This window comes from Sapajus apella, unplaced genomic scaffold (genome assembly GCF_009761245.1).
Source record: "Sapajus apella isolate SASKATOON/1434 unplaced genomic scaffold, GSC_monkey_1.0 scaffold20, whole genome shotgun sequence".
Taxonomy (NCBI): domain Eukaryota; kingdom Metazoa; phylum Chordata; class Mammalia; order Primates; family Cebidae; genus Sapajus; species Sapajus apella.
In genome coordinates, this window is record NW_022436960.1 from 28,422,700 (window position 1) to 28,448,117 (window position 25,418).

At 52.0% G+C, this 25,418-nt stretch overlaps 1 protein-coding gene and 1 non-coding gene across 8 annotated transcripts in view; both read left to right on the plus strand.

The window, feature by feature from the left end:
• The window catches only part of LTBP2 (latent transforming growth factor beta binding protein 2), a 117,282-nt gene extending 93,459 nt beyond the window's left edge, over window positions 1–23,823 (plus strand). For 2 of the 7 annotated variants that reach the window (XM_032287870.1, XM_032287863.1), the window contains exons 18-35: window positions 4,731–4,850; window positions 10,563–10,682; window positions 11,683–11,805; window positions 12,049–12,174; window positions 12,552–12,677; window positions 12,955–13,077; window positions 13,177–13,302; window positions 13,744–13,866; window positions 14,979–15,104; window positions 15,605–15,748; window positions 16,618–16,809; window positions 16,930–17,013; window positions 17,989–18,117; window positions 18,432–18,569; window positions 18,652–18,819; window positions 19,103–19,384; window positions 20,418–20,567; window positions 20,981–23,823. In XM_032287870.1, the coding sequence (XP_032143761.1) occupies window positions 4,731–4,850; window positions 10,563–10,682; window positions 11,683–11,805; window positions 12,049–12,174; window positions 12,552–12,677; window positions 12,955–13,077; window positions 13,177–13,302; window positions 13,744–13,866; window positions 14,979–15,104; window positions 15,605–15,748; window positions 16,618–16,809; window positions 16,930–17,013; window positions 17,989–18,117; window positions 18,432–18,569; window positions 18,652–18,819; window positions 19,103–19,384; window positions 20,418–20,567; window positions 20,981–21,126 (2,546 nt within the window). In that variant the 3' untranslated portion in view covers window positions 21,127–23,823. The remainder of the gene's footprint in view (window positions 1–4,730; window positions 4,851–10,562; window positions 10,683–11,682; window positions 11,806–12,048; window positions 12,175–12,551; window positions 12,678–12,954; window positions 13,078–13,176; window positions 13,303–13,743; window positions 13,867–14,978; window positions 15,105–15,604; window positions 15,749–16,617; window positions 16,810–16,929; window positions 17,014–17,988; window positions 18,118–18,431; window positions 18,570–18,651; window positions 18,820–19,102; window positions 19,385–20,417; window positions 20,568–20,980) is intronic. The other 5 variants (XM_032287869.1, XM_032287866.1, XM_032287864.1 and 2 more) reach the window with 5 other exon arrangements.
• On the plus strand, window positions 17,593–17,727 carry LOC116558103. The gene has a single exon (XR_004271837.1). It is a non-coding gene; the product is annotated as a small nucleolar RNA SNORA48 (small nucleolar RNA).
• Window positions 23,824–25,418: the final 1,595 nt, after the last annotated feature.

Below are 25,418 nucleotides of genomic sequence, written 5' to 3' on the forward strand. Positions count from 1 at the left end.
ACCAGGGAGTAGGTGTGCCTTTGAATGAGGAGCACGGTTCCCAGCAGCTTGGAGACACTCGTAGGGCTTTGAACTTCCCTGGGAAGATGCGGCCCACTGCCAGGGGACCCTTGATAAATACGCTTCCAACGTAAACCCTTTAATGATGCAAAACACTCCCCATACATTTTTTTCCACATATATTTTTATGATTAAGTTCACAAATAATAGAATGCAGCAGTGCTTGCCTGCCTGCCTGCTTGCTTGCTTGCTTGCTTTCTTTCTTTCTTTCTTTCTTTCTTTCTTTCTTTCTTTCTTTCTTTCTTTTTCCTCCTTCCTTCCTTCCTTTCTTTCCCTCCCTCCCTCCTCTCTCTCCTTTCTTTCTTTCTTTCTTTCTTTCTTTCTTTCTTTCTTTTTTCTTTTTTTTTCTTTCCTTCCTTCCTTCCTTCCTTCCTTCCTTCCTTCCTTCCTTCCTTCCTTCCTTCTTTCAATGGAGTCTCACTCTGTTGCCAGGCTAGAGTGCAATGGTGCCATCTCGGCTCACTGCAACCTCCACCTCCCAGTTTCAAGTGATTCTCTTGCCTCAGCCTCCCAAGTAGCTGTGAGTACAGGTGCCCACCACCACGCCCAGCTAATTTTTGTATTTTTAGTAGAGATGGGTTTTCACCATGTTGGCCAGGATGGTCTCCGTGTCTACCTTGTGATTCACCCACCTTGACCTCCCAAAGTGCTGGGATTTACAGGCGTGAGCCACCACGCCCAGCCTAATGCAGTGCTTTCTAAGCAGTACCTTAAGATTCATAACCCAGTTGTCAATCCTTCACCTCAAGAGGGGCCCTGCGAGGGCTTGGGGCTCACATTGCTGGCTCTTGCCAGACCCCCAGGGAGGCCAGAGAAGCTGTGTATCCTCCTGCTGCCAGGATCCCCTTGGGTTCCAATGCCCCAGGGGTCCAGTGTACAGAAACCAAAACCATCCAGGTCCTCTCACTTGATTATGGAAGGAAGGGAAGTAGAAGGGGCAGACCACCTACCTTAACGGAAGAGCGGGAGAATCATGGGTGGCATTCATTGTGCTCTCATGCATTGGGCACCTATGTGACAGGCACTGTGCCAAGCTCTGAGAATGCTGAGATGAGTGAGGTATGAATGGTGACATGGTGGGATGCAGATGAGGAAGCAAGTGGTTCTGTATGAGATTATGTGGGTGCTCGAGCTGGAGCAGAGTAAGAATAGCTACCATTTAATGAGCACTTATTATATGTCGGCACTGTTCCAAGCACTTAGTTACATGAAGTTCATCATCCCAAATCCATGTTGTAGAAATCCTTAGCCCCATTTAACAGTTTAGCAAACTGAGGCTCAGAGGTGAATTGAAATACCCAGGGGCCTCATACCTAGTGGTGACAAGGCTAGAAACAGAATCAAATCACTCTAGCTCCAAAGCATGGTTTGTTTCCAAAGACACATTCCTTTACACACAGGGTGTTGGACACCACCACAGAGCATGAATAGGAATGGAGGGAGCAGCAGGGATTCCAAGTAGATCCCCTGCAGAGACCTAAGTAGTGAACGTTCCCTGGCATGCTCTGCAAATAATGATGAATACAGTGTGACTGGAGCAGGGCTACGTGGAGGAAGAGGCCAGTGTGGGAAATGTCTCGAGTGCCAGGCTGAAGTGTTTGGATACTGTCTCACAGGCAGGGGCAGCCAGTAGAAGTCTGTGAGCAGAACGGTGGTGACTGGGTCAGCTGACTTCCAGGGAGCTGACTCAAGCGGCAGGGCTCAGAATAGGCTGGAGGAGCCAGGACAGAGGCTAAGGGAAGGGGGCTTCTCTGGGCTCCAGTGGTCCAGGTGGGTGCTGTGGGCCAGAGGCACTGCTCTTTGCAGACCAAGCCTGGGGAGCTGGACTGGGATGAGCAGCAGCTGCTGTAGGGAATGGGATCACCAGGACTGGCCCAGACACGGGTTTCTGCCAGGGGCCAGCCCGGGTGTCCAAGATGTCTCTGCCAGCCCCAGCAGCTGGGGGACAAGCGGTGGGGCTCAAGATTGGCTGTAAGTACTTGTGGGGCTTGGCTGCCACTTGAAGAGGCCTTGTCCCAAATAACTCCCACTTTCTAAAGTTTGCCAGTCTCATACAGTAATATCTCATTACTTCAATGATTTAATATTTATATTGATTGATTAAATAATGTATATAATTAATATAAAGCACTACAATTTATATAGGTTAATATAAATAAGATACATTGTTTACATATTAAATATCTAGGTAAATGTTTACCAGTAAATGTAAGCATGTCTTCATCCATTAGCCTGTGGGTTTCCTCATCTGTAAACTGCTGGGTCCCATTTTTGTTCAGTTTTCCAATGGTCCTTGCTGCTTTTTCCTGGGGCTCTTTAGGAGTCCATTATAGATTGTAGATTCTTGACTGGATTTAGAAATTGCAATGCTCCCATTTTGTCCTCTATCCTTTAAGCTTATGTACATTTCTTGGAACAGAAATTCTTAATTTTGTTGTATTGAGATTCACCATTTTGCCTTATTTTTTGTGTTTTGGGGGCTTTATTTAAGAAATCTTTCCATATCCTGAAGTCACAAGGATATTCTCCTATACCTTGAGTTCGAGTTTTCCCTTTTATCGTATGCTTTGACTCATCTGGAGTCCACCTTTGTATGGCTGTTAAGAACCTGGTCTTTAGCTATTCACATCTCCATTTTTCTCCATGGAGCCAGGGAGTTTTCCAAACCATCGATCAGACAGTTGTCCCAGCCCCAGGGGTTAACGAGTTCTTCATCCATTCCCACACATGGCTCTGTCTATGAGTTCCCTTTTCTCTTCCATTGGGATTAGAGTTTCTCACAGTGAACACCAGTTATTCCAGAATTGCCTGAAGAGTTATAACAACGTGGGTTCCTGGGCCCACTAGTATGTCTGGGCCAGAATCTCTGGCTGTGGGTCTAGGAACGTGTGTTTCCCACCTTCTGGCGGTGACTTTGCTGTGCATTGGAGTTTTATGAAGCATTGCTCAAGTGAAGACACTGTCCATGAACAAATGATTCTGATTCGATTCCTTCAGGAAGCACTAATTGGGGTTCTGTGCTGGGCACTGGTGGTGCTGAGTTAATAAGGCATGTTCCCAGCAGTCAAGGAGAGCTACAGGTGCACTGAGAGCTGGGCCCTCAGGGAATGCTGGGTTAGAGATGAGTGGGAGGCAGTCATGCTGGTGGGTAGGAAGTTGCTCCAGGCAAAGGGACAGTGTGGGCAGAGGCTCAGGAACAGGTCCTGTGTGGCGAGGGTAGGAGAGGTGTGGGCGGCAGGAAACAGATGAGACTCAGGCTGGGGCCGCTTATGCAAGATCTCACATGCCAGGCTGAGGAGCTTGGATTTGATGGGGTTCAAGCTAGGATAATAATAGCTAACATTTCTGCAGTGTTACCTTATGCCAGGCGGGCACGGTGCTCAACCCCTCACCTGGATTATCGTATTTAATCTGCACAAAGGCTCTGTGACGTGTCTGTATTGGTCCCAGTTTAAGGGGGAGAGTGGGAAGGTGAGGCCTTGATTGGTCTGACTGTGGGGACAGGGAATGGGGACCCACAGGACCCAGAGGTGATGCATTAAATCAGTCCTTGAAATGGAGGCAGGGATTTGCTGGCCATCTTGAGGAAAGAGACTCCGAGTAGAAGTATTTGTGTGAACAAAGGCTTGGAGGCTGGACCACTGAAATCCATAATAGCTGAGGCTATACGAAGGGACATGCGTGAATTAGTAAATGCAGCAGAGCTGGGCCAGGTGGCAAAGGACTTGTGAGCCAGGCTGCAAGCAGGACTGGAGGTAGCAGGGGTCTCTGGCAGGAGTTTAAGCATGGGAGTGGCATGAGCGCAGTTGGGCGTTACAGGCATCACGGGACACCAAAATGGCAGAAACCACACCCTACAGATCCATGGCTGCCTAAAATGCAATCCCTCACTGGCTGCTTGGTTCCTAACCTTTAAAAAGATCCTTAGGAAGGACCCCAGGAGGCCGGGCACAGTGGCTCATACCTATCATCCCAACACTTTGGGAGGTCAAGGCTGGTGGATCACTTGAGGTCAGCAGTTTAAGACCAGCTTGGCCAACATAGTGAAACCCTGTCTCTACTAAAAATACAAAAAATTAGCCAGGCGTGGTGGTGGGCAACTGTAATCCCAGCTACTCAGGAGGCTGGGGCAGGAGAATCATTTGAACCTGGGAAGCGGAGGTTACAGTGAGCCAAGATTGTGCCATTGCACTCCAGCCAGGGCAACAAGAGCAAAACTCTGTCTCAAAAAAATAAATAAATAAATAAATTAAATTAAATAAAAAAGGAAGGACTCCAGGAGCAGACCCAAGGGGGATGTAGCAGGGCCAGGAGCGGGTGGGAGTCCTGTCGGCCTCCGCAGGTCATGCCATGTGGACTGCTGCCCCACCTCCAGACCAGCCCTTGCATGAGGGTAAGGAAACTGCTGTAAGGATCCCCCACAGGCCCCCAAAGTAGCCTCCCCTGAGAGAAAGGAACTCAGGGCTAGCAGGGGCCTGAGCTACATCAGTCCCAGACCTGCCCCAGGAACCTCTCCAGCCAACTGTGGCTGCAGCAAGGATGCCTTCCTCCCCCAGGCCTCAGCGTGGCATCCTTTGTCCTTGGCCTCTGGAAGGCATGCTCCAGGACCCCGCCCCCTCCACTGTCCTCCGGGGCTGGCTGTGACTCAGGGCTTTTCTGTGTGTTCACAGATATCAATGAGTGTGAGCAGCCAGGGGTGTGCAGCGGGGGGCAGTGCACCAACACCGAGGGCTCCTACCACTGCGAGTGTGATCAGGGCTACATCATGGTCAGGAAAGGACACTGCCAAGGTAAGGAATGGGAAGGAGGGAGGCTGCCTGCCACCCCACCCCACCACCCGCCTGTCCTTCCCCACGCATCGCCCACCACCAGCACGCCTTCTAGCTTGTCCCGCCCTGGCCCCTTGATGCTGAGCCCACACCTATGGACAGAGACACGTAGGGGAATTCCTGAGTCCTTCCATTCCCTCAGTGATACTCTGGCATCCTATCTGCCCCCTGCAGCAGGGAGGCATGAATAATTTCATCTACATGACACCTTAGGAACATCTCTGTACACTTCCGCCCTCTTGACTTGAAAAATGTGCTCTCCTCATGGGACAGAGAAAGAGTCGGTGTGTTTGGGAGTGTCAGCCTTCTTGTTAAGCTTGTTAGATTGTGAGCTGCTGAGGGCTGGGCCATATCCTTAGATGGTCTGCACATGGATACCTGATAAGCACCCAACAAATGCTAGAGGAAGGAAGGGAGGAAGGGAAGGATGTGAAGGAAGGAAAGGAAGGGAAGGAGGAAAGGAGAGAAGGAGGGAAGGAGGGAGGGAGGGAGGGAGGGAAGAGGAGTGAGAAGGAGGGATCCCAGATCCTTCTGTCTTTCCCAGACCCAGCTAAAAGGCACTGTGACATTTCTAACTGGTCTCCTCACAGACCCTCTCCTGTCTGGTGCCAGCTCTGAAGACCCCCGGCAGCTCTGCCACCACCATGTCCCTGACAGGCTGGGGTGTCACAGGCTTGCAGGAGGCCCAGGGCATGTGCTCTCCAGACTGGCTGGGACAGGAAGAAATGAGGGTAAATCTAGGCGCTGTCTGGGAAGAACCGGGCCCTGGGTCTAAGCTTAGGCTGAGACTCCTCCTAGCCTCCAGGTTTCTCTGGCCGAGATTTGCCAGCTTTCAAAAGAGCCTAGAAGTCAGAGAAGAGCTTGTGCACTTTGTGAAAGGACAGCCTCCCTTCCCAATGCCACTATCGTGGAAGAAAGTCCAGAGAAGCAAAGGGGAGAGGTGGCAGCAGGTGCAGGACGGACAGCTCTGCCTTCAGCTCCAGCATGTCACCTCCCAATGCCTCCCTCTTGGTCCTCTCCCTTTAAAACTCAGGCCTACCCATGACCAAAGCCAGAACCCACCCACCTTGTCCTCTTTAGCACAATGGAGACAAAACAGCTGGCATTTTCAGGAGAACAGAGAGTGATAGCATCCACCACTGACAAGTGCCTTCTATATCCCAGGTGGCTGGGCTAGGTCCTCGATAGATTACCTCATTTAACGTCACAATGATGCTATGAATTTGACATTAGACTTTATCAAAAAGAAAACAAGGTGAGAGGAAACCAAGAAAATACCAGAGCATTAAAAACATCAGGTTTAGGCTGAGTGCAGTAGTTCACGCCTGTAATCCCAGCACTTTGGGAGGCCGAGGCAGGTGAGTCACTGGAGGTCAGGAGTTCAAGACCAGCCTGGCCAACATGGTGAAACCTACTAAAAATACAAAAATTAGCCGGGCATGGTGGCACATGCCTGTAATTCTAGCTACTCTGGAGGCTGAGACAGGAGAATCACTTGAACCCGGGGAGGTGGAGATTGCAGTGAGCCAAGACCATGCCACTGGACTCCAGCCTGGGCAATAGAGTGAGACTCCATCTCAAAAAAAAAAAAAAAAAAAAAAAAAAAACCACATCAGATTTATATTAACCAGTCCGTGTTAAGGGCACAGGCTCTGGTGCAGACAGGCTTGGGTTTGGCTTTTGACACAATGTCTGGAAATGGAAACTGTGATGCCCATCTCGGAGACTTTTGTGAGCACCAGATAAGCTAATGTGTACAAAGTGCTAGGCACTGTCTGGCACATACAGACCCTGAGTAAGTAGGGTCAAATGTTACAGTCAGAGGGAAGTTCTTTTTCACATCCAGGCTCCCCCACACCCCAGCCCTCTCCTTCCCTTCCCCAAGGAAAAGTTCTAGACACACACCTCATCTGGGAGGTCAGGCAGAGTTCCTGGCCCAGGGCAGACACTATGAGTCTGTTGAAAGAAAGAATGATGTAGCCTGCACACTTCTCCAGGTTTCCATCGGTAACCACAAACCCGGCTCATCACCCTGGGAGCCCAGTCAATTTCCTCTCCCTCTTTCTTCTCTCTCCAACTCAGAAACCACTCTCTCCACTGAAACTGAAAGTCTCTGGTGAAAGGCTGAGTGGTCTGGACAGAGGCCCGTCCAGCAGTCTCAATGGCATTTCCGTCGTACCGGGACTCCAGTTTCCCACGGACGGGAGATAGACTACCCTGCAGACTGCCAGGGCCTTTGGTGTTGCCCAGCCATAACCAAAGTCACCTGAGCTTCTGGCCCCTGCCTGAATGCCTTCACCACCCCCACCCCATACTCTCACAAGCAGCAGAGGTGAATACCTTTACATTTCCTCATCCAAAGGCTGATCCGTGGTTAGAGAAGCTCCAGGATCCTCCCAGTGTACCGATGGCAGCTTGGCAAGCTGGTCTCTGGAGTGGCTGTTTCCATGAGTCCTTTGGGGTCTCTTCAGCAGCCTTATACCAAAAAGATGAAGGGTGAGGTTTGAGGCACGCTCTACCACTCTTTGGTCAGCAAACGTTTGTGGAGCACCAGCTGTGTGTCAGCCATGGGCTAGGAACACAGCAATAAGACGGATGACTCCTTGCTTCGAAGACCAGAGCATTAAAACTCTCTAAAACACACTGTAATCTCAGATTAGCATTCATACCCTAGGCCAGGCAGGAAAACTGGAATATTTCTGGATCCAGTGACTGGCTCCAGTCCAGGTACCAAGAGGCTGGTGGGATAGCCTCAGAGTAGCTGGTGACAGAGTCGGCTTCATTCAGAATCTTCTTCTGGTTCCTTTGGATTGGCTTGGCTAATGGTGCAGTTATATTCACTTCCATCCAGGAGAGCCCTTCCCTGGCTCGGGTGGAGACTGAGGGGCTGCTTTCATCTTCTGCCATCCCCCTCCACTCACGTGTGATCACTGCTGGCTGGGGGTCTGGGTTAAGGAACGAAGCCAGCAGCAGTGTGCCAAGATAGACGACATTATGCTGTGTTAACAAACAACCCCTATCTTAGTGACATAGCAGCCAAGTTTCGTTTCATTTTCTTTCTTTTTTTCTTTTTTTTTTTTTTTTTGAGATGGAGTCCAGCTCTGTCACCCAGGCTGGAGTGCAGTGGCAGGATCTTGGCTCACTGCAACCTTCTCCCCGCTGGGTTCAAGTGATTCTCCTGCCTCAGCCTCCCGAGTAGCTGGGATTATAGGCTCCCATCACCACCCCGGCTAATTTTTGTATTTTTAGTAGAGATGGGGTTTCACCATGTTGACCAGGCTGATCTTGAACTCCTGACTGATCTGCCTGCCTTGGCCTCCCAAAGTGCTGGGATTACAGATGTGAGCCTCCACGCTCAGCAGCCACCAAGTTTCTATCTCGTCAGTGACACATGTCCATCAAGCGTCAGCTGGGGGCTCTGCCTCATGTTTCCTCGTTGGAGATGTAGGTGAAAGGAATAGCCAGTCTCCATGGAAGAACAAAAGAGCACTCTGGTGGGTTGTACATAATTAAATGGTTTGGTCCGTAAATTACCCATATCACACCCACACACAGTTCATTGGCCCACACTAGTCTCATGGCCCCACCCAACCACAAGGGACCAGGAGGTACCAGCTTCCCATGGTGCAGAAAGTGGAGAGCTGGAATACCACCTGTGTCCCAAGTGCCCAGCATTAAGACATTACACACACCACCTCTGAGAGATGTGCCCAGCATGTTTGGGGCAGGACAGATGTCAGGGCCCTTTGCTCCTGGCAAACCTTATCCTCTTCCCACATTGCCTGATCCCTGAGGGAAAGGTCCAAAGACTTCATTTTTCCTGGCATGGATTTAGGAGAAGCTTTGCCTCAATCTCGTTCTCTTCATCCTGCAAGAGATCATCCAGCATCCCTGAAGCAGGGATTGCTTCTCATTCCCAGTGGCTTTGCTCATCCTCCTTCAGGTACCTCGGCCAAGGCCAACAGGCCATGGTGCTGGCCTGTGTCTCCTGGGTGGCCAGTTAGTCATCTTAGATCCTTCATTTTCTCCATCTCTGTCTTTACAGAAGCCCTTAGAATAGTTAAGGCTGTTGTCACCACAACTCAACTAGGGCCTTGTGGCTGACCTCTTGCCAGTGATGAGCCTTATCTCAGTGTTCCCAAGATTACATGGGAGATGTGGGAATCTCCTTGCAGAGACCCACCTGTAAAAACACCTGCCCTGTGGTGATGTCTCCTTCTTCTGGACCCTCAGGAGGAAGCTTTAGGCTTGAGAGGGTCCCAGTCTTCTGGGACAGAGGGCTTTGATGTGTCCTGACTTCCGGAGACCAAACAACCTCAGAGAGAAGTCACTTTCACCCTCCACTTTAGGGTCCTTGTCCTCTCCTACAGTGACAGCTGCTGGCATTAGTCCCTCTGCAGAAAGCCTGTGTTGGACCCTCAGCCTGCCTTCCATATTTCCTCCGTGGATGCTCCAAGATGGCCAGTCCCCCATCTTGGACTTCTCTGTCACAGATGTGAATGAGTGTCTGATCCCTGGGGTCTGTGCCCACATAAAGTGCACCAACCTGGAAGGCTCCTTCAGATGCTCTTGTGAGTAGGGTTATGAGGTCACCTCAGATGAGGAAATGTGGAAGTAGGCCCAGGGTCCAACACAGGCTTCTTCCTCTCAGTCAGTAGGGCTTCTAAATCTGCATAAGCTGGTGGACTTCCTCTAGGAGAATGACAATTACCCATTTAGGAAGAAGAACCCCTCCTCTTTCCTTGGCCAATGGACCTGTTGTGAAGAGTGAGCCAGAGCCTTGGTACTGGGCAGAGGAGCAGAATGTCCTCCTGCAGTGCTGACCCAGAGTTCCGTCCCTGTGACAGGACCTCCCTAACTTAGTCCAGGTCCCCTAGGTGCCTTGATGATGAAGCCCATCATATGTCACATAGGGAAGAGCCCTCCCTCAGCTCCTGGGAGAACTAGCTTCCTCTTCCTCCTGTTGCCACTCTCCCTTCCTGGGTCCCCTCATCCCCTGGGTGTTCAACTGATGTCCAGGCGTACCCCTTCTGGCTAACTTTCCTGGATCTCGCCAGAGTGAGTGCCAGGATCCCTATATGGTTCTTGGCTGGAAGAAGTGTCTGACAGCTCTCCAGCAGAGAAGCTTTGCCAGCTCTACCCTGCAGTCTACACTCAGCCTCAGGGCTGGTCTTGGCCATATCCAAGATTGGGAGTTCCTCCTTGGTCCTCGTTTCCTGGTGCAAGGAGGCCCAAGCTGCCTTCACTGCCCTCTGGTGATCTATTCTGGAGCCTCTGGCAATCCAGTTAGCTGCTATGCCAAGCAGGTCCCTGTAATGGTCACTGCTTATAAATGATTGAGAATAGGCCAGGGGAGAGATGAACGCCCAACCCAAACAGCCCAGCTCACAAAGTGGAGCCTCTGACCCTCCCACAGTGGGTGGTAACCACAGCCTACTGCACCCACCCAGGGCGTCTCCCTTTCTAATTTTTAAGTTCTTTTATCTCCCTCTTTTGTCCAGGACGGTGGGTGGGACGTGGAGTTGGGAACACAGGACAGCTCTCATTCTTTCCCAGTTTTCATCTGTCCATCCTCTCCCCAACCAAGGGCAGGGATGAAGATTTGCTGTGTCACAGACCTGCCCATGCGCTATGTTCCCAGAGATGACCAAGGGAGGGGCTGCTGTTTTACAGATATCAACGAATGCCGTCACCCCGGTACCTGCCCTGATGGGAGATGCGTCAATTCCCCAGGCTCCTACGCTTGTCTGGCCTGTGAGGAGGGCTACCGGGGCCAGAGTGGGAGCTGTGTAGGTGAGGGCTGCTGTCCAAGCCACTGAGCAGGCTGTTCGGCCTTGGGACCTCTGGTTGAGCCCACACACAGAGAGGGGAAGAGGTGGGCAGAGGGAGGTGGCTTGGAGGCTGTTGTCCTCCGTGATCCAGCTGGGTTCCCAGATGACACTGGGCATGAGTTGCCAGGACTCTGCCTTCTGAATCACCAAGGGTGGGGCCCTTTTCTGCTCCTTGGCTATATCCATTCTGGAGTGACTGCCCAAAGTCCCAGCAGCTTCTGTAGCTGGATCCTGTAGTGGGAGTGAGGAGCCTAAGGATCTTAGGATGGAGCCAGGCCGTTCTGCATTTCCCAAGGAAGAGGGGCCTCCTGCTCTTCTGTATCTCAAAAGCAGTGTCTAAGCAGCACGCCCACTGCACAGCAGGGCGCTCCTCCCTCAGAAGGGCAGCTTGCAGCCCCCTCAGGAAGAAGGCCTCGGAGTTCAGAATGCCAGGAGGGACTGAGTGTTGAATAGATGCTTTGAGCCTCTGGAGAGGGCAGACCTTTCCCAGGCCCTGGAGGCTGCCACGCAGCCGCCTCAGCATGACCAGCCTCTCTCCACGAGACCCGCCCACCCGTGGAAACTGCTTGTTGGGTTGGGATCGTGGGTTGTCTGGTTGGCAGGTGGGAGGTCATGTAGGGTTCCTGGCACCCGCAATGAGGGGAGTCAAGGATCTTGGACACCTTATTCCAAGTGTCCTCAGAGGAGCCAAACCAGCCCCAGGGCTGGGGGACTTGGCCCTGCATGGACACATGCAGAGTGCTGGGGCTGAAGTGAGCCCGGGGGATGGGATGCCCTGCCCTGCCCTGCCCTGCCCAGCCTAGGTGGGAGGAGAGAGCATGGCCTCATAGCCTCCCCAGGGTGGCCTGCAGCCCCTCTGAAACTGGTTACCTGGCCTCATAACTGAGACACTCGGAGCCTGCCAGTGGGGGCTGCGGGATGGCAAGGGGGCCAGCCCCCCATCTTGGACTTCTCTGTCACAGATGTGAATGAGTGTCTGACCCCTGGGGTCTGTGCCCATGGAAAGTGCACCAACCTGGAAGGCTCCTTCAGATGCTCTTGTGAGCAGGGCTATGAGGTCACCTCAGATGAGAAGGGCTGCCAAGGTACAGAGATGAGATGCTGGAGCACCCCTCTCCACAGGCCAATCCAGCTTATGGCTCCCTCCCCTCTGCACACCGCCCCCCAGCTCCCAAATTCCCCCCTGACCCCGCATCCCTATCCACGCTGACCCAACACATCCCTGACTAGACCTGCCCTTCCTCCACCCCTGCCTACCTGCCAGTCTCTGGCTGTCCTGGCCTGTCTGTCCTGCAGAGTCCCACACAGAAGGCAATGCCCTGTTTCAGATGTGGACGAGTGTGCCAGCCGGGCCTCATGCCCCGCAGGCCTCTGCCTCAACACGGAGGGCTCCTTCACCTGCTCTGCCTGCGAGAGCGGGTACTGGGTGAATGAAGATGGCACTGCCTGTGAAGGTAACCCTGGAGAGGCGGTGGCAGAAGGGGACAGAATATAGGCCATCTTACTTCCCAAAGAACACTCCATTTGTCCCCAGTTTGGGGCTGATGCTGAGGGGCTCCAGGCTAGGCCAGAGGACCAGAGAAATGGACTTGGCCCCAGTAAGAGCATCTATTGTCATAATCCCCAAGTTCAGCATGAGGACAGGAGGAAAAGCGAGTCACAGAGACAAGAGGGAAGCTGAGGACAGGGCCACCCCTGGAGCGTTCTAGGGAGGGGGTTTTAGGAAACCCCTCAGGGGCTCAGAGAGGGAGGCGAAGGCCATGGTGAGGTTTCTGCGTTGCCCAGAGTGGGAGCCCTCCTAGGTCCCCAGGTGAACGCTGTTTGTCTGCAGACCTAGATGAGTGTGCCTTCCCGGGAGTCTGCCCCTCGGGAGTCTGCACCAACACGGCTGGCTCCTTCTCCTGCAAGGACTGCGGTGGTGGCTACCGGCCCAGCCCCCTGGGTAACTCCTGTGAAGGTATGAGCCTCTATGCAGGAGAGGACACAAATAAGATGCCCCTCTGCCGGGGCGCAGGTGGGGAGCTGCTGGGGAAATGGTGGGAGGAGCTGCCATCATCCTGCTCCCCAAGGGTTGCTCCTGAGCTTCTCCCTGCTGTGCTGCCTTATGAGGGCATGATGTCCCTGTTGGTCCAGCTCTGCAGGCAGGTGACAGGTCCTCTGGACACCTCCCCCTTGGGTCCTGTCCTTGGGAGTTGCTGCCATTGGCTGCCTTCCTCCCCTGTGTGGCCCTGCAGATGTGGATGAGTGTGAAGACCCCCAGAGCAGCTGCCTGGGAGGCGAGTGCAAGAACATGGTGGGCTCCTACCAGTGCCTTTGTCCCCAGGGCTTCCAACTGGCCAATGGCACCGTGTGTGAGGGTGAGTGGCCCAGGTCGGCCTACTGGGGGTGGGGGGCATCAGTGTGTGGGGAGGCAGGTACATCCCCAGCAGACACCCACTGCCCATCTTTCCCTGCAGATGTGAACGAGTGTGTGGGGGAGGAGCACTGCGCACCCCATGGCGAGTGCCTCAACAGCCACGGGTCTTTCTTCTGTCTGTGTGCACCCGGCTTCGTCAGCACGGAGCGGGGCACCCGCTGCCAGGGTGAGAAGCCAGCACAGCCACCTCTTCTGACCAGGAGCATGGGCGCTAGAGGCTAAGACTAGAGTGGTGTACCTTTTAATACCAATACTGAGAGCCAGTGCTCACAGCCCCACCCCGGGAGGAGAAGATGGAAGCGAGGAATGATGCAAGGGAGCCTGGTGCTCAGGGAGGGAGGGACTCAGTCCCTCCCCAGGGCCTCCTCACAACATTGACAGAAGGCATGCACCCACACAGACTCCGAGGGTCACTTCTCCCCTTTACAGAGCTCCAGTTCCAGGGACCCTCCACCTCCCACAGCCTGGCCTCTGGCTTCCAGGCCTTCCCTACCTGAGCCACTCCCTGACCCTCCTGTGGGCTACTCAGGGCCCAGGGGAAGCTACACAGGACCCTAACAGGGACAGGACCCATAGCTGGGTCAGCTGACAGCCATCTCTACTCTAGATGTGGACGAGTGTGCCGCCACAGACCCGTGTCTGGGAGGGCACTGTGTCAACACTGAGGGCTCCTTCAACTGTGTGTGTGACGCTGGCTTCCAGACCGCCCCAGAGAGTGGAGAGTGTGTGGGTAAGGGCCCTGGGGGGATGGGAACAGGGCTCTGCCCACCTCTACCCTGCCTGGTCCTCAGCTCCTGTGGAGCAGAGCACTTTCCACAGATAAAGCGTCCAACGGATAGTGCATGTATTAAGACTCAGGGCTCAGGAGCTGTCCAAGAATGACAGAATGAAGACAATCATGATCTTTGTGCTGCCAGAATGCACAATCTAGTCTTAAAGCCCAAATTGATTCAATAGACATTTATTAAACACCTGCTATGTTCAATGTCTTTTGCTAGGACAAATAGACAGATATGGACGATCTTGAAATTGAGCAAGGGATATAGATATGAAGACAACTCTCTGTAATGCACTCTGCTGAAGGTTCCCTGTAAAGAGAAGTACAGTGCTCTGCTGGTGGGGATGGGAGGCAGATGGGGCGGCGGAGGAAACGCGGTGTCACAGAAGGCTAGGCGCTCACCGCTTCCTAAATAGCAGACGGTTTTCTTCCCATATGTTCAGCGCTGAAGGGTCAGGGGAAATCATCCTGACCTTCATGTGCTGGGTTGGGAGGAGCACAGTAATCTGGAACAGATCAAGAACCCCAGAGATTGTGGGGCATGACCCTGTGGGACCAGAGCAGTGACCTGGCCACCTCTGTCCCCTCTCATGGCATGGTTCTGGGGACAGATATCAACGAGTGCGAGGACTATGGAGACCCAGTGTGTGGGGCCTGGAGGTGTGAAAACAGCCCTGGCTCCTACCGCTGCGTCTTGGGCTGCCAGCCTGGCTTCCACATGGCCCCAAACGGAGACTGCGTTGGTGAGTAGGGAGGGAGGAGAGAGAGGAGAGAGGGCTGAGAACACCTATGTTTCACATATTGAGCTAGACATGATTTTCTCCTGAAGACATGATTTTTTTGCAGCTGATTGTAGTTTGTATATTTTCCATCTAGCAGAGCATGTGAAAAATGGCACGGGACTGTGAATGTTAGGGTTTTCTTATCCTGTGTTGAGAGGCTGCTTTTCTCAGATCTTGGTGGTAATAAGCCAAATAAGTATTCTCAGCAGAGAACAAGAGCGTGTATGTGTGTGCGAGAGTGCATGCACACACACCGTCACCCTGGTTCCCACTGTCCCACAGACATAGACGAGTGCACCAATGACACCATGTGCGGGAGTCACGGCTTCTGTGACAACACTGACGGCTCCTTCCGCTGCCTCTGTGACCAGGGCTTCGAGATCTCCCCCTCAGGCTGGGACTGTGTGGGTGAGGAGCCTGTGGGCTACCCACAGTCTGGGCCAGGGAAGGGAAGTCCTGGGGTCCTCCTCCTGAACTGGTCCTGGTCACATGGCTCCACAGTGTGTCCCCAGAACGTGGGCAAGGGAGGCTTCAAGGAACAGGGAGACTTCAACTCCCTACCCAGGGCCACGTGGGCCGGGCGGGTAAAGGGAAGCACAGCGGTACTCTGCCAGCAGGGCAGCAGGTGTCCTCAAGCCTCAGAGCCTTCAGAGGTGGAATGTTTGGAGAATGTGCACCGAGGGGTAACCCTTCCTCTTTGTGCACATCTGTGACCGTCTGCTGCTACTCCTCTCCTTCTCTCTTCCTTCCCATGCCCGCTGTCCATGGGTTTCTCCTCGCTGCAAATCTACACTGTTGCTTCTTCCCCAAGGCCTAGGCTGCTTCTCTGGGGGCGGTGGGCTGGAGTCAGGGGCAGCGGGCACGGGCTGCCTCTTCTCTGCCCACAAGCCTGTCCTCATGCCCGGCAGACGTGAACGAGTGTGAGCTCATGCTGGCGGTATGTGGGGCTGCGCTCTGTGAGAACGTGGAGGGCTCCTTCCTGTGCCTCTGCACCAGTGACCTGGAGGAATACGATGCCCAGGAGGGGCACTGCCGCCCACGGGGGGCTGGAGGTGAGGCCTGGGAGACTCATTATCCATGGCAACTCAGAGGTTTACAGAGAGCATGTCCCTCCGCATCCCTCTGCTAGCCTCTAGCCTCTGAGGGGGACACCGGGCCAGGGCCTGGGGCAGTGTAGCGAGGTGCAGGTGGGGCCTGAGGCATGGAGGGGTGAGGAGGCTGAGTGCCGTGAACAGTGAGACCAGGAGCTACAGGGTGGCGACGACCCTAGAGGAGGCTAAGGAAACTCTTACACTGAGTTAGGGCGGCCCCAGGGACCACAGATTGAGCCTTGGAGGGACCCTGAATCCATCTAATCCCTGGGAACCTTCTGGATGAGAGGCGACTTGAAGCTGAGCTAAACTGAAGTCTCCCCTTCCCACTTCCCGCTCCACCCCAGAGCTGCTGGGTTCAGCCTCTCACCCAAGACTGGACTAGGACTCAGCAGGCCTTCACCGCCTTGGGGGAAAATGAGGGAGACAAGGAGGGTGGAAGGGGCTGGCGTACATGTGGGGCAGAATGGACTAGCAGGCTGCCCATATGGCATGCCAGGGACTGGAGGCCATCCATTACAGGGAGGCAGGCAGGGTGGTGTCTCACAAAGAGCAAGTGCTTTGGTGAGGAGGAACTGGGGTCAGGTCCCTTCTGCACTGCTACATAGCTGCACAGTGGTAGCGAGGCCCCGGTTTCTTCGTCTGTAAAAGGGAGATGATGATTAAGCCACTTCTTAGAGTTGTCAAGAGCATCAGTGAGGTAATACAGGTAATAGCATTTTTCCACTGTAAAGTGCTACACAAATGTTAAATCTGAGAAAGAAAGTCAAGGGCTATTGATCCCTTCAGAGGACCATGAACAGACAGTAATGAGCATCTGTCATACACAGGTCAGAGTGTCCCTGAGGCCCCAACAGGAAACTATGCCCCAGCCCCCATCCGCATGGACTGCTACTCTGGGCAGAACAGCCATGCACCCTGCTCCAGCGTCCTGGGCCGGAACACCACAAAGGCTGAATGCTGCTGCACCCAGGGCGCCAGCTGGGGAGATGCCTGTGACCTCTGCCCGTCTGAGGACTCAGGTAAGGCCCCAAGGGTTCCAGATCCTCAAAGGGTCAGCTAAGCAAGGTGACACTGAAAGAGGGGAGAGAGGAAGGGGATCGGACCCTCTCCACTCTGAGCTGAAATGCCTCTCTACATAGCTGAATTCAGCGAGATCTGCCCTAGTGGTAAAGGCTACATTCCTGTGGAAGGAGCCTGGACATTTGGACAGACCATGTACACAGGTAACCTCCTGCGCCATCCTCCGCCCCAAACTCCATTCACCTGAGTGGGCCCCAGCCTGCTCCTCCACGGGGTCCCTGGGGAAGTTCTGCATCCAGCCCTGGCTTCTCAGGTGGCCTCCACCTTTTCTGTCCCAGGGCTGACTCCCTACAGAGTGTTAGCTGGAAGTTTTGACCCAAGCTGCTTGTGAAATGTCCACATGAGCCTCACCTCAGTTTCCCTGCTCCCCCAAGGCTGCACCTCCAGAAACAAACTAAGATGCCTTGACTAACTCTCACCCCCAGCCACATGTGGGCACAGACACAGAGTGGAGAGCGCAGCTCTAGCGGCCAGAGGCCGTGCTCATCTCCCTGGCTGCACCAATGAGGCTGGAAACTGGGGAACCCACACTCACAGTGGGATGGTCTAGGTACTGCGCTGGTCAGAGCCCTAGTCCTTAAGCTAGTCCTGAGAAGGAAATGATAGAAACAGAGGTCGCTTTAGCTGGGTGCTGGCTATGCGCCACACAGTTTTGAGCACCTCACAGATATTAGCACCTTTTCATCCTTGTAACAACTCTAAGAGGTTAAGGAGCACATAGGTGTCCCTGATCTGGGTAGAGTGGCATCTGGTTGGTGGTGCCCATCTCATACCAGCCAGGGACAAAGCAACCCCTTGTTCATCCCAGCTTGGCTTTTGATCTGTGCCTATGCCTGGTTCATGCCTTGGACACATAGGTTAAAAAAAATTTTTTTTAATAAAATAAAAATAAATTTAAAAAAATAAAAATAAAAGTAAAAAAAAAAATAAAGTAAAAAAAAAAAGAAGAAGCACATAGGAACTGGAGGCAAGGCGAACTTAAGCAACTTGCCTGAAGCCACCCAGCTAGTAAGTGGCAGAGCTGGGATTGAAACCCAGCCTCGCTTTGGATCCCCTGCTCTAGGTACCCCTCATACTGCCTCTCACCTCCCTCTCACCTCAGCTCTGCCCTTCCACAGATGCGGATGAGTGTGTGATCTTCGGGCCTGGTCTCTGCCCCAACGGGCAGTGCCTCAACACTGTGCCTGGCTACGTCTGCCTGTGCAATCCTGGCTTCCACTACGATGCTTCCCACAGGAAGTGTGAGGGTGAGGACACACATGATCTCTGCTCACACCGCAGGCCCACAGCTGAATAATGGCCAACCCAGCCAGTCCCATTCTTGCTGGGAGTCCCCCTTTCTGGGGAGGCCACCCACTGCACAGGCCAATCCCAGGTGAAGAAGCTCTGGGCTGTCAGAGATTGTCCCCAGGGAGGGGCCTTCCAGGCTGGGTTGGGTTGGGGAGAGGGAGGCAGGGCACTAACTCTTCATTATCATCAGTGATAGGAAATCCCCCTTCCCTGAGGATGGCTGGTAGACAAGGCCACCTTGGCATTGCCCCACCCCTTCTTGCCACTCCAGATCACGATGAGTGCCAGGACCTGGCCTGTGAGAATGGCGAGTGCGTCAACACGGAGGGCTCCTTCCACTGCTTCTGCAGCCCCCCGCTCACCCTGGACCTCAGCCAACAGCGCTGCATGAACACCTCCAGCAGCACGGGTGAGTGGGCCTGAGCATGGGGCAGCAGGAGAAGGGGATCTGGGCTGGGGGGCTCATGTGCCTCCGTGCCCTGTGCCACCAGAGGACCTCCCTGACCATGACATCCACATGGACGTGTGCTGGAAAAAAGTCACCAATGACGTATGCAGCGAACCCCTGCATGGGCATCGTACCACCTACACAGAATGCTGCTGCCAGGATGGCGAGGCCTGGAGCCAGCAGTGTGCCCTGTGTCCCCCCAGGAGCTCTGGTGAGGGGGAGCAAAGGGGAGACCCCTACAGGTTTGGGCCAGGCCCCAGGGAGGAGGAGGCCCTCACCCTGGAAGGGGGGATCTAGAAAGGAGCAGAGCAATCAGACCCTGTCTTCCATCCTGCTGTTTGGAGACAAAGTAGGGCAGGGGAGAGGTGGGGAGAGGAATGCTGCCAGGATCTCCCAGAGGGTGCCAGTCCCTGCGTGCTCCCAGAGACAAAGCCAACCAGGCTTTAGCTGGCAGGAGCTGGAACCCAGCTCCCTCTCTCCCTCCTCCCTGACAGAGGTCTATGCTCAGCTGTGCAACGTGGCTCGCATCGAGGCGGAGCGGGAGGCTGGGGTCCACTTCCGGCCAGGCTATGAGTATGGCCCTGGCCCTGACGACCTGCACTACAGCATCTATGGCCCAGATGGGGCCCCCTTCTACAACTACCTGGGTCCCGAGGACACCGTCCCTGAACCTCCCTTCCCCAACACAGCCGACCACCCAGGGGACCGCACACCCATCCTTGAGTCTCCCTTGCAGTCCTCAGAACTCCAGCCCCACTATGTGGCCAGCCATCCAGGTCTGTGTTGCTGCAAAAATGGGGAAGAGGTGGGCACCAAAGCTGTTTTGCTTCCACCTCCTCCACCTGCTAGTCATTTTGCCAGCAGGATGAGGACTGGGAAGGGGAAAGACACACCAAGCCAGAGGTCCCCATTCATGGTTCATCAAGACAAGTACATACGCCCAGGTCCGACCCTAACAACTCTGTCATAAACTAGCACAGGGGCACAAAAGGTACAGGACACTGCCCCTGTCCTAACCTACAAGCTTCCTGTGGGGACAGAGCGAGAGAAAGCGGTTCACTGCAGTCTTTTCCTCCCTCCACGCCACCTACAGGCTGCAGAATAACCTGCTCTAAGGACACCCAGCATTCACACTTGTGACCTGAAATGTGGATTCAGGTTTTCCAAGGACTCTAAAGGCCCACTGTGATGACTCGGTTTGTGAATGGTGCCATCCCAGCACTCAGGCCATGGATTCTAATGAGGAAGTCAGGCCTAGCACTGTGCCGTGCACAAAGCACCCACCACAAGCACAGCTACCATAGCAGCCTAAGACCACACCACCAAGCAGGATGGGGCCTTTTCCATGGGGTGGAGGGGTGCTTAGAGGGAGGAGGGTTAGGCAGATCTGGTAGACGTTTTGCTTTGTGTTGAGCAAGGCCCCTTTGCTACCAATTGTTCCCCACTCCCAAAAACACGATGTGAAGATTTAAACAAAATACCTCACCCCACCCCCCACACCCAAACCCAAAAACATTCCCCCACCCCCCAAACCCCGTCAGGAGCTGGGCATTGTGGAAGCAGCAAGTCTCACCCTCCCTGGAGCCCTCATTTAAAGTCCAGAGCACCTCTCCCCATCTAAAATGACACACTTTTTTTGTTTTCAAGAGCACTGCCTTTTGTTTTAGCATATTTCCATGAGAATTTTATGATCCTCTCTGCCCCCACCCCCAAAGTCCCATGGGGCACCCTTTGCACCCTCCTTCCAGGAGGGCAAAGAGTCTGGACACAGGCCTCAGCCTCCTTCTCTCTCTGATTCCCTCCTCCCAGAGCCCCCAGCCGGCTTCGAAGGGCTTCAGGCAGAGGAGTGCGGCATCCTGAACGGCTGTGAGAATGGTCGCTGTGTGCGTGTGCGGGAGGGCTACACCTGCGACTGTTTTGAGGGCTTCCAGCTGGATGCGGCCCACATGGCCTGCGTGGGTGAGTGGAGAATTCTGATGGAGGAGTCAGGCTGGCCCACTGCCCACAGGGATGTCTGAACTCAGGAGGGCTGGAAGAGCCACTGCTGCCTCCTAGTGGGGCTGTCTGCATCAGGCTGGGATGGAAGAAAGCGCCAAAGAAAGGTCTAATTCTGTGCCTTAGAAAGCCCCTTCCATGCAGGTTCCCAGACAAAAGACAAGGACAAGAAAGCATGGTCTTGGGCACGGTATGAGCTCGCGGCCCTCTGCTTTGTCCTTGAGTTGCTTGGTTTTGGGAAGTGACTTCAGCCTCTGGCTGTCACACTAGGATTTCACTCCAGGGCAGGGGCCAGGGCTTAGTAACCAGAGGGGCGGAGGCAGCCAGCAGAGGCACTTGGGCTCCCTACAGCTCCTCTCTCCTTTGCTTCCTCTTAGATGTGAATGAGTGTGATGACTTGAATGGGCCTGCTGTGCTCTGTGCCCATGGTTACTGCGAGAACACAGAGGGCTCCTACCGCTGTCACTGCTCCCCGGGTTATGTGGCTGAGGCAGGCCCCCCCCACTGCACTGCCAAGGAGTAGCAGTCAGGGGTCAGTGTGGCAACTATCTGGAAACGGCCTCCAGTCACAGGCAGGGGCCTTGAGGCTGATTTCCTAGCTGGGAAGACAGGCGTCGTCAGGCCAGAGGTTACCAATCAGCCTTGCCTGCTTTCATCTCTCCCAGCTTAGCCTCTGGCTGTGAGCTTCGGTCACTGCCTCTGTGCCCTTGCTTGGCTCAAGCACCACCAATCGCTTTAATGCTTCAGCCACTGCATGAGGCCCTGTCCACCACCTGTCTTGGCCTTGCTATGGGATGCTTACCAAAGGATGGCTTTCATCCACCCTCCCAAGCTGTGCAAGCATGAAAGGCCCCATGGCCTCACACTGCAGACACCCCTTTCCAGCCACTATCCACCATCATCCTGATGATCCCACAACTAGGACAGAGGCTACATCTGCTCTGTGAAGGTCCTTCAGAATCTGTGGAGCAAGAAAGGATTTGGGGAATCTTGGGGACTGACTCCAGTGCTCCTCCCAAGAACCATCACCACCACTCAGCCAATCTGTTCTGGGCCCTGATTTTGCCACACCTCCATCCTGTAGCCCATTCTCTGGCCCCAAGGAATGGCAGAAGATCCCTTCACTCAGAGACACAAGACTGATGGTAGCTTGTTGAGTGTAAGAGACACAAATGAAGAAGAACAAAGAGCCTGAGAAAGCAGCAAGAGGACATGATGAAAAGTTTGTGGAGTTGATGAGAAAGGGGAGCCAAGCCTTCATATGTCTAAAGAAAATATTCAGTAGCTAACATTCAAAATACACCCAGTGATAGCCTGTGTGCACCAGCAGCAAGGGCTGCCATGGGATCGCATACCCATCTACAATGACCTCTATTACATAAACAGTGCTTCTTACAGGAAACAAACCTCTTCTAGACTCTCCTTTTGTGAAAACCAGTTTGATGTTCTAAAAGTAAAAAGTCTACTATTTGGTATGGTCTTCTTCAGAAGAAGCCAGATTTCCAATGTTGTTTTTCCCCTCTACTCAGAAGCACCTGCCCGTTTCCCTTCAGAAAACGACGGCCGGCAATCCTCTGAGTTTACAAGCAGAGACTCACTCCAACCCAAGCTAGCTGGGAGTTCAGAACCATGGTGGAATAAAGAAATGTACATATGGTCTCTTCTGTTCTTGTTTTTATTTCATATCAGACCAAATATCTTCACCATGTTGGCTAAGTCTAAATGTTAGAGATGAGGCTGTGCCTACTCCCTGGCCAGCTCTGCTGATAGCCTATGATGGGTTCCAAAGGGAAAAGACTCTTTAATATTGAAAGACAAGGAAAGCTCTGACTTTGCACTTCTCTGATGAATGGCAATGCAAACAAACAAGGCTCCATGTGACTGGAGCATAGAAGTGAATGCTACTTTCTTAATTTAATCTGCCTTGTCCTACCTGCTCTTCTGATTGTTAGCCTCACATAACTTATTGAATGCTTGCTATGTGCCAGGCACTGTGCTGAGTGCTATACATACATTTCATTTAATTATCCAATGATCCTACTTACCATTGTTTATTCTCAATTTACAGGACAGGAAACTGAGACATAGAAAGCTTAATTTTCTCTAGGTTCCTATATTAATTGAGATGTTTTCAGCAGACAAAAAAAAATTACACTTATGCATGTGAAAATATTCTTTCACTCATAATAAAGAAATGCAACTTAAAACCATACTGAGATGCATTTTTGAAATTGTGAGATTGGTAAAGATCGGAAAGCTTGTTAAGACTGCTAGTTGGCAAGCATGTGGGGAAATAGACACTCTCATAATAGCTGATAGAAGTACATATTGAAGAGGACGGTATGGCAATGTCTTTCAAAATTATAAAAGCACTAACTCTTTGATCCAGTAATTCCACTTCTAGGAACTTGATCTTCAGATCTATTTTTACCAGATATGAAATGACATATGTAAGAAGTTATTACTGCATCATTTGTAATAGCAAAAGATTAGAAACAATTAATTGCTATGAAACCCTTAAAAAAGGTATCTCTAAATGCCTTGTTAAGAAAGGTATCCAAAACAAATCGAGGGAAAAAGGGAGGCTACATAACAGCGTGTAAAGAGAAGTGGTTGTCTGTTAATCCTTGCCACTCCACTTTATACCTTACCATTCAGAGAACATCTTACCATCCCCCAAATATATCCTGCTGGCACTATACCTTAACTGCTGTTCCCACTGCCCCTGCAACACTCCAAGCTTCGCCTTCCTGCCCAACCCTGAGATACTGCATGCATATATACATATTTCCTTTGTTTAAAACACAAATAGCCTACAATGAATGCTGTTCTGCACTTTGCTGGTTTCTTTTTTTTTTTTTTTTTTGGCTTTATACTTGCAAGTAGAGCTGCCTCATTCCATTTTATAGCCGTCTACTATTCTACTGAATGGATAAACCATAATTTATTTAATCAGTCCCTCACTGACAGACATTTCCATTGTTTCCTGTCTTTTGCTATAAATAATGCTGCAATGAATATTCTTGTGCATATTTCACATTAATTTATGGGATTATATCGGCAGGATAAATTCTTAGAAACAACGGTAGTTTGTGGGGAGGGTGACAGGGTGGACAGGTACAGGATTGGGAGACTTTTCACTGTATCTCCTTTTGTATTTTTTTGAATTTTGTACTATGTATCACCTATTCAAAAAAACAATAAAATATTTTTAAATACAGTTGCTGGCCACTGATTGCTTAAATGCTCCCTCTACATATTTATCTGACTAAAATTTACAATTAAAGCCAGGTGCTAATTATGTCCAAATTCCTTAACGCAAATTTGTTAGGCAGCCCTGTGGCATTTTTATGAAGAACAGCAAATAGGGATTTTAAAAGAGCAATCATACACATCAATGCTAGATATGAAGAAAAACAGAAGAGATTCCTTCCTTTCAGATAAACATGCAGTGAACAGTGTTAGGCCCTGCCCAAGGCCTGCTGCACACCATTAGCTGATGTCCAGATTTCAAGGGAGAGCTGTACCATCAGGATCAGTGCTGCCCACTTCCCTATACCAGGCTGATCCTGCCAAATGCCACCCCTATACTCTAATGCTTCATAACAAATGACAAATGAACAGAGCTTGATTCTCAGAAGTTACAGAAAGAAGCTCTTCCTGAACACCTACTTTAGTAGTCCTTCCTATTCACTAACTTCTGAATTTCTTTTCCTATCTCTTGTAACCAGTCAACATTCCCACACAAAGAAACTACGGATGAGCCAGGCGTGGTGGCTCACACTTGTAATCCTGGCACTTTGGGAAGCTGACGGGGGAGGATTGTTTAAGCACAAGAGTTCAAGACTCTTGTGCAACATGGCAAAACCCCATCTCTACAAAAAACACAAAAATTAGCCTTATTGGTGGTGTGAACCTGTAGTCCCAGCTATTTTCAGGGGCTGAGGTGGAAGGATCATTTGCGCCTGGGAGGTAGAGGCTGCACCTCTGCACTCCCACCTAGGAGACAGAGTGAGACCCTGTCTCAAAAAAAAAAAAAACTGAGTGGATGGGACACATAATTTATATATCATTGGTCACTGTCATCACATAACTGAAGTATGATACCACAATAAGATCTGGACATTGACAAGGAGACCTTCTCTTTGAAAAACAATATAAAGTTGATTCACAACATAAAGCAGATTCAGAGCTCCCTTGACTGGTTCTTATGCCTCAGCACTGGCTTGCGTAAAACGTTAGCGCCAATTCTGCAACAAATAGGCCTGGACAATCTCCCCTCCAAAGAACGGGAAGGTGTAAGATGTCCCAATTGAAACTGGAAGAGTACAAAGTTTTCCTAAATGAATGTGCAGTGAGCAAAATTTGTGAAAATGACCACTGGCTTTTACAGGCCACCAAGAAAAGGGCATCTGGTCAGAAAGGGCCTGCAGTAGAACCCCCAACTCATTTTACCATGTGTCCTACTTATTCCAAACAAACTGCCCATGGCCCCCTGATGCTATCATTCCCCCATGTCCTGTGTTAAGTCACCACTTTCCAACGGAAACTTCTTGCTGTCACTTCTGGTTTCCCCATGAAGCTTTCTCAGTGTGAAGTAACATGATTTTTCCCAAATCTGCCTTTTTTTTGAGCCGGAGTCTCATTCTGCTGCCCAGGGTGAAGTGCAGTGGTGCAATCTTGACTCACTGCAACCTCTGCCTCCCAGGTTTAAGTGATTCTCCTGCCTCAGTCTCCTGAGTAGCTGGGATTATAGGCACCTGACATCTGGCTAATTTTTGTATTTTTAGTAGAGATAGGGTTTCATCACGTTGG